Genomic DNA, 13,627 nt, shown 5'->3' on the forward strand with positions numbered 1-13,627 from the left:
CTTAATAGTATTTTACCACCATATTTTTCTAAGTTACTAAGATGTGTTTAAGGTTGAGTGTATTCTGTTGTATATATGTATGTATGTATGTATGCGTGTATGTATAAAAGCTTATATATTTCTTTATTCTTATAGGATTATGTACTGAAGGACTTTACCGTGTTAGTGGGAACAAAACTGATCAAGACAATATTCAAAAGCAGTTTGATCAAGGTGAGGTATATAAAATACAATCATTTTTAAATTATTTTCCTTACTGAAATTTCATGGTGGGAAGACTGATTTTTATAAGGAAGTGGGATTTTGGGGAGGAAAGAGTCTTGAAGTAGGATTTTAAATGTGTGATAGAATATTTACCACAGTCAAGAATAGGAGAGCTATAAATCTGTTACCAGAATTAGAAAAGCAATCAATTGACTTAGGACAAATCAGCATCTTTCTAAGTCAGATATAATACTTATTTAAAGGTGCAGTTTAATTTTTTTTCCATGCTTTAGGGCCAGCTAACCATTAGGAATTAAAAAAAAAGAAATCAAAGTTTTAAATGTAAAAAAACTGTAAGCACTATGGAGAAAAATGAGTGAATATTTTATAATCTTGGAGTATCAAGGCCTAAACTTGATATGAAATGTAGAAATCCTAAACAGGATGATAACGTGGACTGCTATCTCTGTGTGAGATAGTGGATAAAACATAAACAAAACCGGGAGACAAACTATAAACTTGAGGGAGGTGTGGAATAATCTTGGATGGAATAAGCAGTTCACATCAGAAGAAAGAGACCAAAGAGTATATGAAAATATGCTCTGTCTGTATGATTTGTAGATACAAACACTAAAATAAAAAGAGTTGATTTTGATTTATTATCAGAGTGAAAAGATTGTTGACAGAGTGTAGAGAAGCAGGTATGTTGTACACTGTTGGTTGTGGATACCTTTTGAGAGGTAGTTCATGTATAACTATTAAAATTCAGATACTTTGCTCCAGAAATTCCACTTATAAATGTTTATGTTACAGAAGTCTTTGTATAAGCTTACCAAGATATACTTGAAAGAGCATTTATAGCAGTGTTGTCTCAGATTTTTTTAAAAAGAGGAGGGGACCTATCCACGTTCTTTATAAGTGGAATACTAGATTCCTGTGTAAAATAGTGTAGATTTATGTGTGTTAAAATGGTAAAATGTCAGTTGTTGAGTGGTGTGAAAGCTTTGGAAGTATTTTCTATATATAGGACTTCATTTTAAATTTGTGCAATTTCACTTACAGTAATTAAGGAATAGGTTATAGTCAATACTATGGCCTCTTGAATTATACTTCATGGTTTTGTTTTCTCGTTCTGTCACTTACTGTGCCTAGGGCAATTAATTTTTCTAAACCCTAACTTTTTCATATCTAGACTAGGAGTGATAAGAGGAACTGGGATGAATAATGAGATAATGAAGAGTTTTCTGTGCCACACACCATATCAAATATTCATCGGATAGCTCTTGTTATAGAAAATGTAGCCTAAGAAAATAAGCTTTAGTATATAATAGTGTTTATCATAGCATCTTTAATGTTTTTAAATAAAATCTAAATGTTCAGTAATAAAATATTACGTAAATTGTTAAATCTTGGGGAATATTTTGTGGTCATTATAACCATTTAGGGCAAAAGGTTATTAATGGGTTAAGGATGTATGAATTCTTAGTACTGTTCTTGCAAATTTTCAATTATGTTACAATTAAATGTTACCTGGTACACACAGGAAAGGTTTTAAACGTTTGCTTGTGAAATTTTAATCATCTTAGATAATGCCTTGAAAACAAAATCCAGTATAAAAATGTATTTATGATTTTTCTAGTTTTTTTTTTTAATGAATACAAAGGGATGAAAGGAAACATGCCCGAATAAATAAAATGTAAATAGTGATTGTTTCTAGGTGATGGGGGTAATTTTTTTCTTGTTGTTGATCTGTGTTTTTACATTTTCTGTCATAAATATCAAAATTTGATATCATAAATAATCAAAATTATAAAAAGAAAAAATAATTCTTTTAATAGCAAATTAACCTTGTGATACACCTTTAGTATATTCCAGTCTTGTTTTTTAAGTCAGAACTTCACTGAAAAGGGTTGAAATGAAACTATTCCATACAATACTTGTAATACATACTTGTATTACATACTTGTAATACATACTTGTATTACATACTTGTAATACATACAAGTATACATACTTGTAATACATACAAGTGTATGGAATTCCATACACTTGATTCCATACAAAATCAAGTGTAAGCTAGAAGGTGTAAACTCACTTGATTTCAGCAAGTAGAAGTAGAAGGTTTAAACTAAAATTTATATGCTTAATTCCTATCTTTTGTCTTTCTGTTTTTTTATGGCCTTTTTAAAAGTTTGGTTTGAAAGAGAGAGTGGGGAAGGGGCAGAGAGAAAGGGAATCCTGGTAACCCAATTGACTGAGCCACCTAGGTGCCCCTGTAAAATAGCTTATGTAAACAAAATATTTTAAAAGGTAGGTATTAGTGAATGCTAATGCTCTATAACATACTAATAAGCCTAACAGCCTTTTACATTTGCTGTAGTAGAAGATGCTTCCTGCTTGGTTCTCTCTTCCCTTATGTAGGCAAACTTATTAAAACAGAGTAGGAGGGGCTCCTGAGCATCTCAGTTGGTTGAACATCTGACTCTTGATTTTGGTTCAGGTCATGTCACAGTTCATGAGATGGAGCCCTCATCAGGCTGCACTAGTAGTGCAGAGCCTGTTTGGGATTCTCTTCCCCACTTCTTTCTCTCTCTCTCTCTCTCTCTCTCTCTCTCTCTCTCTCTCTCTGCCCCTGCCCCATGTGCTCTCTATCTCTCTCTAAAAAATAAATAAACTTAAAAAAAAAAAACAAACACATTTGGGGAGGGGTGAATCAGCCTGTAAAGAAACACGGCTGAGGAGAAGACTCTAATACATTTGGATCTGTAAGTACCTATATTTAGCTTACCTCTCTTATAATTAATTAAAATTTTATTATATAAATTATAAATTTAAATTTTTGTCTTGTAGATCATAATATCAGTCTCGTATCAATGGAAGTAACAGTAAATGCTGTAGCTGGAGCTCTTAAAGCTTTCTTTGCAGATCTGCCAGACCCGTTAATTCCATATTCTCTTCATCCAGAGCTATTGGAAGCAGCAAGTAAGTTGTAAGCCTCCTTTTTTGGAGAGAGATGATGATGGTAGGTTTAATGTACTGATTGCTTTGTGTTAAAATCATCCATGCACTAGAATGTGTAGCTAATAAAAATTCAGCTTATAAGACTCTTTCTTAAAGGTTATTTTCCTGCAAGTAAACAAAATCAGAATCCGGGGGAGTGATCCCCAGAAATATTTAGTTGTAGCTGGTCTCTCAGGTGACTCAGTGCTTCTAGCAATTTGAAGATCATTGTACTAGAAATTTGTGATTTGTATTTTTATTTCAGACTTAGAGGCTGTGTAAGAAAATTAAATGAACTCTTCATGTGAATGTATCTCTAACATATTTCAGTAAAATATTAACCTTTGTATGGTGTGTACCCATGTGTATTTAAGTTTTTTAAAGTCAAATTAACTTTGGCCTCATATCTTAAGTCATTTTTTGCAAAAGTAAGGTAGGAAAGTAGGTGCTTATTCAGTATAACCATTTCAAATTTTATCATCTCTGAGTCAGTTTGACCTTGTGATTAGCTTTACATGCAAAAAGGCTATTGTAATAGATAATGTATTTAGCAGGTTTCTTAGAACATTTTGTTTTTGTTTACTTATTCTCATATGCTTCAAACAGATTCTTCATTGTCTTTTACAGTAAGCAAAGCAGGAAGCTTTATCAAATATTTTTAAATATGTGTTTCAACAAATTCCTTCCTACTTTGATTTTACAGAAATCCCAGATAAAACAGAACGTCTTCATGCATTGAAAGAAATTGTTAAGAAATTTCATCCTGTAAACTATGATGTATTCAGATATGTAATAACACATCTAAACAGGTATTTTTATTTTTTGTTTATGCAGTTGCACTGTAAATTTTAAACTTCAATTTTAAATTGGGTTAATAATAAGATAGAGAAAAGGAGACAAACTAATTTTAAATATAGTTGAATTTTGGGTCTTCTCTGGATTTTTAAAATAGACTTTTCACAACTTGTTTAAAGAAAGGTATATGATGGGGCGCCTGGGTGGCTCAGTCGGTTGGGCGTCCGACTTCAGCTCGGGTCACGATCTCACAGACCGTGAGTTCGAGCGCCGCGTCGCGCTCTGGGCTGATGGCTCAGAGCCTGGGGCCTGCTTCTGGTTCTGTGTCTTCCTCTCTCTCTGCCCCTCCCCCGTTCATGCTCTGTCTCTCTCTGTCTCAAAAATAAATAAACGTTAAAAAAAAAATTAAAAAAAAAAAAAGGTATATGATTGTGACTCTTTTAGTACATGTAATGATTATATAAATAGTATAGTAAGTATATTATATAAGTAGTAAGAATATTGCTATTATTCAACAGTTCTCTTCTATAGACTTAGAATTTTAGGTATGAAATGACTCTTAACCAAATGAACCTATTTGAAGTTGGTAAAATTGAGGTTTAAAGAGGGAAATTAGATACTCAGTGTCACATAATTAATAAGTGACACATCTTATGAGTAAGACCCCAAGTCTCTTAGAGGTTTCACTTCATTTTTGTATGACACTCTATTGCTTTTGTATATCTTGCTTGTTTTGTTCGGGTATAGCCCACAAAGTGAAATTTTATCAGAAACTTAAATTCATATTACCGTCCATCCTGTTAACCTGAAATGCAGGACATTAATCCTGCACTAAAATCTTAAATATGTTAAACTTCAAGCGTATCCTTTTTTGTAAAGCGATAACTCTCTTCACAATACCATTTATTAAGTGAAAGGCAGTATTGTGTCATAGCTTAAAGCTCTGACTGTTGAGTCAGAGAGGCTCAGATGTGAAACATTTTTATTAGTTATGTGACCTTAGGCATATTACTTAACCTTGCTTAAGTCTTCATTTTCTCAACTATAAAAATGAGAAATATAACACCTCACAAAGTTGTTCTTAGGACTAAATAGAATTACTAGTATTTGTGCTAAGTTTTTCAAAAGTCTGCTCCTTATAATTTCTATTGACACTAATGAAGTTTTTTTTATTTTAACTTATAACATCAATATTGAAACCCAAGTACATTTCAGTTTTGTATCTCTTAAATGTTTAAAGTTTTATTGTTGCAGTCAGTGTAGTATAAAATTATATTAAGGTTTCTAGTAACTATTCTCTGAAGTCTCCCTCCTTGAGAAAATACCAGCATACTAGTATTGTCATAAAATTAGTGGAGTATCATCTTTTGAAAATTATCATACAAATGGTTCTTGAAATGATAACAGATGTGTACATGGTACTGTTAGAGACCTTACCCAATATAGAGTGTAAAGATGGTTTGTGAACATATTATTGTTTGGCCATTTTAAAGTGCTGAAGTAAGAATTGGTGCTTTATTTAAAAAAAAATTTTTTTTTTAGTGTTTATTTACTTTTTGAGAGACAGAGTGTGAGCAGGGGAGGGGCAGAGAGAGAGGAAGACACAGAATCCAAAGCAGGTTCCAGGCTCCAAGCTGTCAGCACAGAACCTGATGTGGGGCTTGAACTCATGAACCCTGAGATCATGACCTGAGCCATAGTCAGATGCTTAACCAACTGAGACACCCAGGCACCCCAGAATTGCACTTTATTGAAAAGAATAGGGAAAAAAGACCAAGGGGAAAAGCATGGTCAAAGAAGCATAGTACTAGTCCACTAGCAATATTATTTTAGACAGTACCATGTTTGGCTTCAGTAATACAACCATACAGCAGCAGAAGCATACATGATGTGTTGAGGAATGGCAGAGGACTTTGTGATTCCAGTAGAGAGAAGGAAGAACATAGTAAGAGGTAATTACGGTCAGAAAGGGAAGAGAGACAGTGTGAGATTATATAGGACAGTACTTCTCAGAGTGTAATATGTCTAACTTTAATCTTTAAAATGTTTTACTGACAAGGAAGTTGCTTATGAGTGTATGTCGCTAAGCACACTGTTGACTTCGAACTGACATTTGTGAGGAGGTGAGGAATGAGACTTTCTTAATGAAAATAGCATTGCATGCCTGTCACTCTGAGTGGTAGGGGGACCACTGGAGAGTAAAGCAGAGAAATAATATCATCAGACTTAAATTTTAAAAGGATTGGTCAACCAGACTGTAATGGGAACTCTGTGTGCTAAGTATTCTGAAGAGTGCTAGGGACATAGAAAGTGAATAAAGCAGTCACTCATTAAGTTCTAGTATAAGAAATGAATGATAAATAAATATATAATAGATGATTGGCAAATTGCAGAAATGAATCCATGGAGTTACTCTTTTGTTACGTTCTCTTTCAGCCTCCATATTCAGTCAGTTCCTGTGTTGAATCACTTTTTTCTCCTCTAATTATTTTTCCTATTTGTTCCTGTGCCACTGCTTTAGTTTAGCCATTATCATTTCTCATTTAGGTAACTCTAGTTTCATTGTAATTAAGCTCTCTTCATGCCAGTTTTCCTCTTGATCCTCCTGTGATCCTGATCTAAGAATGATCTTTCTATAAAGATGTTTTTTAATTGAATAACATCCTATATCCTAAAGAAAAAAATGTTCAACATTAAGTGGTCTAGTTCTAACTTACTCAGTTACACCTTCTTTCCATTTCCTCTAAGTACACAACACAGCAAGTAGCTGGATTAATAGCATTTAATCAGAGGTATCAATTTGTGCCTGTCATTACATCTTAATAGGACTGCCTCAGTTCTCAAAATGTAGTCCTCAAACCAGCAGTAGCAGCATCACCCCAGAACTTGTTAGGAATGCAAATTATCAGGTCCCACCCCAGACATAATTATCGGTCTCTGTTTTAACAAGCCCTCTAGGAGGTTCTGATACACACTGAAGTTGAGAACCACTGTTTTGACTGGATTACCTTCCCTTCCTACCATTTTACCAATTGCCCATCACTCTTAACTCAAACATCAGACATTACCTCTTCAAGGAAGCCTTTCCTAGGCACCCTCATCTATTACTTGGTACCTTTCTTTTGTAGACCTGATGCCCATGCTGTAATGTCTTTCAACTTGATAGGTGTTTTTGTTTTTTGCCTTTCGTTTTTTGTTCGGTTTTCTTTTTTCAGAATCTACACTTGTCTACTGCATAGAAACACCTGAATGGACCCACTATAGTTAGTTAACTTTATTCTGAATATTCTAATTTTGTCTCTTAACAAATAGTAATAACTTTTACCATAGAACACATATTTTTAGGGCATATTACTTTACCTCAGATGAACAATTCCTGTGGTTGGGGGAAGGGGTTTCTTTGGTTTATATTTAAAATATTTTGATGTGCAAATTTAATTACGAGATTTTCCCACTACCTTCCATCCTGGATTATTTCTTTATGTATGGAAGAGCATCAGATAAAAATACTAAGATTCTTCCCCAATTCAATAATTTTGATTTATAATTTAAGATTTTTCTCTTTGGTTTCTTATTACAATGGTAGAAGTGCTTGCTCACATATTTAAAGAGCTATATGTAAATCTGTTAATACAATGTATAATCATTTATAAATTCTTAAGTAAATTCTTAAGTGATAAATTCTTATTAAAATTCTAACTAAGAATTTTAAGGTGGAATGTGTTTCTGTGAACTGTTGTCTTTCAAATTAAATTTGTAGCAAGGTACAATATATTTAATGATGGAAAAGATTCTTTTTTGCAATATTAGAAACTAAGTTTTTTGAAAGTTGAAAAGTATGTTGGTTGGAGGATATGATAGAGTAATTTTTCTAAAGTTTGATTTTTCCAAGGATCAACGAGCTGACAATACCACGGTTTGTCTTTTCATCTCTCATAATAGTCAAGGAATTTGGATATGCAGTTAGAATTTTTGGTCTCTGTTGCCAGAAACTCATTAAAATTTGTCACGTGTCCTCCTTACTGTGAGAAAAAGGTTTTTTTTTTTTCCACACACATTAAGGAGGTTTCTATACATAATTATAAAACCCCTGGTACCACGTTTTTTAAAGACTTTGATTTTTCACAAGGAATGGATTTGCTGTCTCCTGTTACTAGAATGTAGTTGAAAATCTTAGAATGCACAAGAAGAAAGATGGTTTAAATTTGAAGTTAAGATAAAAAATTTTTAAAACTAAATCATCTGAGATCTCTGATACTTAAATTGCCATGAATTTTGATTGGTTTCTAATTGTTTTTTCCTATCATAATTTCAGGGTTAGTCAGCAAAACAAAATCAACCTAATGACAGCAGACAACTTATCCATCTGTTTTTGGCCAACCTTGATGAGACCCGATTTTGAAAATCGAGAGTTTCTGTCTACTACTAAGATCCATCAGTCTGTTGTTGAAACATTCATTCAGCAGTGTCAGTTTTTCTTTTATAATGGAGAAATTGTGGAAACTGTGAACACTGTGGCTCCTCCACCACCTTCAAACCCAGGACAGTTGGTGGAACCAATGGTACCGCTTCAGTTGCCACCACCTTTGCAACCTCAGCTGATTCAACCACAGTTACAGACAGATCCTCTTGGTATTATATAAGTACGAATTGATTGCAGACAGCCTGAATTTGGACAAAAATCAAATCTAGGCATGCATGTTTCAGGGTTCAGTAGTATACTTGATTTTTCTTACAGGTAATTCACAGTCAAAATGATGAGACATTTTCTCTTTGAACTATATGGTATAATTCCTTAGTCATTTACATTACAAATCTAACATGTGATAAGCATGACTGGAGAGGTTTAATTTTTATAAACAAAAATAGCTATAAAATACAAAGCTGCTGTTGCATGCAACCTTATTGCAATCAGTATATCATTCCTGTGGCATTTTGTCACATTATATTGTGAATAAAATTTTTCTATAGAAATTAAATGATTTAAAAACTCACATATATGAAACATTTAATGCTTTTCAGCCTGCTTTATGGCTGATTTTGTTATTTGATGTGCTGATTTGGGCAACTTAATTTACATTTTAGCAGTCTGTGTAGATAACTAAAAGCCCAGTTAAGTATTTTATAATTTCAGGCTACTTATGCCATGCTTGGGATGTTGTTTGAAAGAAAGAAAAATACACTTATCATATTTCTGCACCTTCATCTTTACTTCTAAATAAACCTGTGGATGATTTGATGAGGGGTAAATGAACATATTTCTTGTACACGCATACCAAGGATATACTTGTGGCTAAAGTGAGTTGATAATATTGTGCAAAGGATAGTTGTCACCAACTCATTTCTTTATGGTCCATAATGAAATAAACATCTTGTATACTGTTAATTCTGTAAACAGATGCATGTTCAAAAGATCTATGATGGTCTTGTAATCTTAATCTAATATATTTTAGATATTTTAATTTTTTCCCTCTTGGGAAATACATTTAGTATAGTGTAGAAAATACTTCATGACATTTTCATATAAGGTTATATAACTTTTCGTACATAAACATGAAATTTGTTGTAGAAAATTCTTTAAACCAAACATTTTAATCTAGGACTTCAATTTAATCTGTTCCTTGAATCTATTTTTATGTGGCCCTTAAAAACATATCCAAAAATCCATTGCTAATATAGCAATAAAAATACTTTGGGTACTGACAGCCTCTTTGGAGTGTGTATATATAAAGTTGCAAACTTGTATTCATATTCTTTTCTGTGATATGTTGTACTAAAATCCAAAATGCTTTTGCACCGTTTTTTAAAACATTTTTTTCTTTTGATGTTGGTACCAGATTTGCTGTAAATGATTGCTGCTTTGGGGGTTAAACATTATGTTAGTAAAGATCCAACCAGAACACTAAATTATGGATAAAAATTTCGGAACTGGTGGCATAAATTTTTTTAGGCTTTATTCAAAATTTGTTTATTACCAAACCATGCCATTTTTTTCTGGAAAGGAAAAAAAAAATGGTTTGTTTTTCCTTGTTAGGTTATCTTTTCCTGTAGGAAAGAGGAAATTCTTTGGTCCGTGTTGTAATCCTCATTCATAATACAATTTTAAGGTTGTCTTATGTGTATTATAGTAAATAGATGATTTTGAGATTGGAGGCTCCTAAGAGTTTGATTTGCTCCATTTTTCCCTAAAATAAATACCGTCTTTCCCAACTGTTATGTCCTAGGTATTGTACTTCTAATTTTAACTTCAGAATCAAGATGTCAACATCAACCAGGCTGCTGTTGAAGTACATGTATATTATAAATTATCTTATTTGTGTTATACTCTTACATGTTATTATCTTTTCTAAGAAAACAAAGTCCCTATTATTCCTATTGCAAAGCACACAGGAATTAAGAAAGTACAGTAATTTTTAAAAAGAAAAATCCGGTAAATGTAGTATTCTTAACTTGTTCTATATTACTTAATAACCTATTGTCTATATAGCTTTAATTTATAGCTGTCAGTTTAACATTGGCATGTCTGGCAAAGAAAATTAAACTTTAAGAGTTTTATAAACTGTTTCTAGGTTGCTAAAGAATTTATTTTTCTACTATATATGGTATAGACAAAGCTCAAAACTATGTACAGGAAAAAAGCCTGACTATTTCTTTGGAAGTAGGCTGAAAAGAGAATTTTCAGAACTGTTCTTGTCTTCAGTTCATTTGGTCATGACTTTGCTATTGTAATATGTGAATCCCAGTTTATTTAAGCTATTCTCTTTTATACTTTGTTAATTTAACTTTCATGTACATTAAGTACCATTTTTGTTATTAAAACTAGCATTTATCATTTTCCACATTAACTACCTTACACCTTCCCCAAAACTTATCTCCACTTTTCTATGCATTCTATAATTGATTGAAAAGCTTCGTAGTGGGTCATTTAAAATTCTACATTTGGTTCAATTAACCTATAGGTTTCAGTTAATTGAAAATTAAAGTACAGTTTAAAGCTCAGTCTGTTACACTGAATTGATTGCGTTTGTTTTTGCCAAGGGTTTAGATATGTTTTTAAATATTAGAAAAATAATTCTAAGAACAGAATAATATAATTAAACTTTGCTTTGGTAAGTTACTGGAAGGTCTCACTGTTTAGGGGCATATTATATATGAGACTTAAAGGATGAAAAGGATAATAGATAGTCTCATAATTATGGGTAAACATTAAGGCATTATATTTTACAATTTTAAATAAAATTCCATCTACACACATGTTGCCATTGTTTCATTTAAGCTTCAGTGCTTGTAGTTACTACAATATTGTACTTAACAGTGGTTAGGTTAGCAATATAAAGATGCATAGTGGTACTCCTTTTCAAATTTTTAATAGATTTATTGGAAGTCAAATTTTATTCAACAGACACTAGGATATACAATTAATTTTAGAACAAAATTCCAGGCATAATGTATTTCCATTTGAAATGGTATTTGTTTAGTGTTTTCCCCCCCCAACATTGACGATGTAAATACTGTGTAGGTAACCACAATCTAACTTAGCCAAAAAGCAGCTTTTATTTTCCATACTGTGTGTAAATAATGTAGACCCTTTTTTTTTTTTTTTTTTTTTTTTTTTTTAGGTACTGGAATTTAATTTCTAATATCTCTTAGATATAAACAAAAGGGAACAATTGGAATAAGATTTAGGCCTTAGCTTCCATGGTGATTTTTAGTTTTTTATACGGTAATAATTGTGATGCTATTTGTCAACTGGATATAAATATATATATAATTTTAAAAAGTCAAAAGTGCTTTGTTTCTTTGTTTATAATTAATGTAATTTTGTGCTTCACCCACAGGATGCTGCAGTAAATTAAATATCAGTGAAGCTTCTTCTGTATAAAGAATGCTCTGAATAAAACATTAAGAAGCTGTGTAATTTTAAGTTATAGTTGCCTCTAATTTTACCATTTCATTGGTAAAATCTATTTTCTTTTTTGTGTAAAATAGGAAAATAAAAATAAATTTTTCAATATGATGAAAGTTTTAGTAGGGAGGTATATTACTAAGCTTTTATAATACCATGAGAGGAGATCCAAAATTCATTTTGGATGTACACATACTGGTGAAAATGTAGTTTTTAAATGTTCGGGAAAAGATTGATTGCACAGATTTCTGATTCCACTGTTACCTGGACCTGAATTTTGAGCTGTGGCTAGACATTCTTTTGAGCCACTGGAAATATTTTGAAGCCTATTTTAGTTTATTAGCAGAGCTGCTAACATTGAAAAATATACTTTTGTTTTCTCTTAATTGGTTTATGAATATTAAGCCAAACTTTATGGATGTATGTTCTCATATTCTGTGGATCTGATGAAGTCTGACTTTTTGTTTTTCTTGAAATTGATAATTTTAATTAATTACCTTACTTCTTAGGCTGAACAATTTCTGATTTGTTTCAACAGTTATGGGTTTTATTTACTTTTTTATTGTATTTGAATTCTTGACATTCTCAGCAGCCTTTTCAGTTTATCAAATGTCTGAAAATAAAATTTTCTAAGATTTAATAGGGGAAGGAACCACTCTTCAAAATGGATTTCTTATGGTAACATCGGTGTGTAGTTGAGAAAACTGTACAAGCATTAATATCTCATACCCAATATCCAATCATTAGATATCCAAGTACTGTGATCTCTTTACATTAGTTAAAATCTAATTAACAAACTTTGGGGATATTTACTATTAAGTTGAATCTTGTCATCATCCTATAAGCATGATTTCCATCCCCACCCCCAATATTAGTTTTATCTCTGTGGGTGTGGGGGCAGGTAGGTGGGGGGATCCACAGATGTCATATCAGTTAAATCTTAAAGTGTTTAATATTAGTATTTCATAGAAATTTTTCAGGCAATAGAAATGATTTTGGAAGGCTAATGGTAGTCAAAGTTTTAAGATTTTAATCATTACTGTTTAATATATAAAATTTATAAACCCTAAAATTAATACAGTGCTAGCAATTTTGGTTGTCATTTTACAAGTAGTGCTAAGATCTACAGTAAACACACTGAGTAGTTGTCACAGAATTTGTAGTTTAGAAACACTTAATTCCCACAGTGCTGATTTTCTATTCAATTTTATTCGCCTCGTGTAAAAATTATGAACATTTTAATAATGGCTCTTCTGTTCTAAAAGTTTGCCTCATTTTTAGTTAAGATTCTCTTAGTGTTGTGACCTATTTTTTCAAAATTATTTTGTATTATATTTTATTCCAATACAAGTGATGTGGGCTTTAACAATTGACCTGTTTACTCATTGCTTCACTAGTTCATACAAGTTAGTTGTAATTATGTGTCTCCACTCACCAGATCATTTTCTTGTGACCTTAATAAACTAAATGTTTTGTCCTAATCATTTAATATGTTTTAGGTACTTGTAGTTCTTAAAAGATCTTACCATTTTAAACGTGGAGTTCTTATTTTCTTTCTCTTCTCTTCAGATTCTGGTATTTCATTTTATCCAAATAATTGTCTTTGTAGGGGTTAGTGAAGCCACTTTATATGTAATACCCTAAAATTACAAGTAAAATTAGAAGCAATCCACACTATCCCTTCTGTTATTATTTGTGTAGGACTTGAGTTATTTTAAATGT

The 13,627-nt window shown here is 31.9% G+C and overlaps 1 protein-coding gene across 4 annotated transcripts in view; it reads left to right on the plus strand.

Moving 5' to 3' along the window:
- Positions 1-13,386, plus strand: part of ARHGAP5 (Rho GTPase activating protein 5) — an 81,627-nt gene extending 68,241 nt beyond the window's left edge. For 3 of the 4 annotated variants that reach the window (XM_040476888.1, XM_040476887.1, XM_040476889.1), the window contains exons 4-7: positions 136-213; positions 3,055-3,186; positions 3,908-4,013; positions 8,315-13,386. In XM_040476888.1, coding sequence (XP_040332822.1) covers positions 136-213; positions 3,055-3,186; positions 3,908-4,013; positions 8,315-8,642 — 644 coding nt within the window. In that variant the 3' untranslated portion in view covers positions 8,643-13,386. Of the gene's footprint in view, positions 1-135; positions 214-3,054; positions 3,187-3,907; positions 4,014-8,314 lie in introns of those variants that run through there. The other variant, XM_040476890.1, reaches the window with a different exon arrangement.
- The last annotated feature ends 241 nt before the right edge of the window (positions 13,387-13,627 follow it).

This window comes from Herpailurus yagouaroundi, unplaced genomic scaffold (genome assembly GCF_014898765.1).
Source record: "Herpailurus yagouaroundi ecotype Mexico unplaced genomic scaffold, PumYag 141, whole genome shotgun sequence".
Lineage (NCBI taxonomy): Eukaryota > Metazoa > Chordata > Mammalia > Carnivora > Felidae > Herpailurus > Herpailurus yagouaroundi.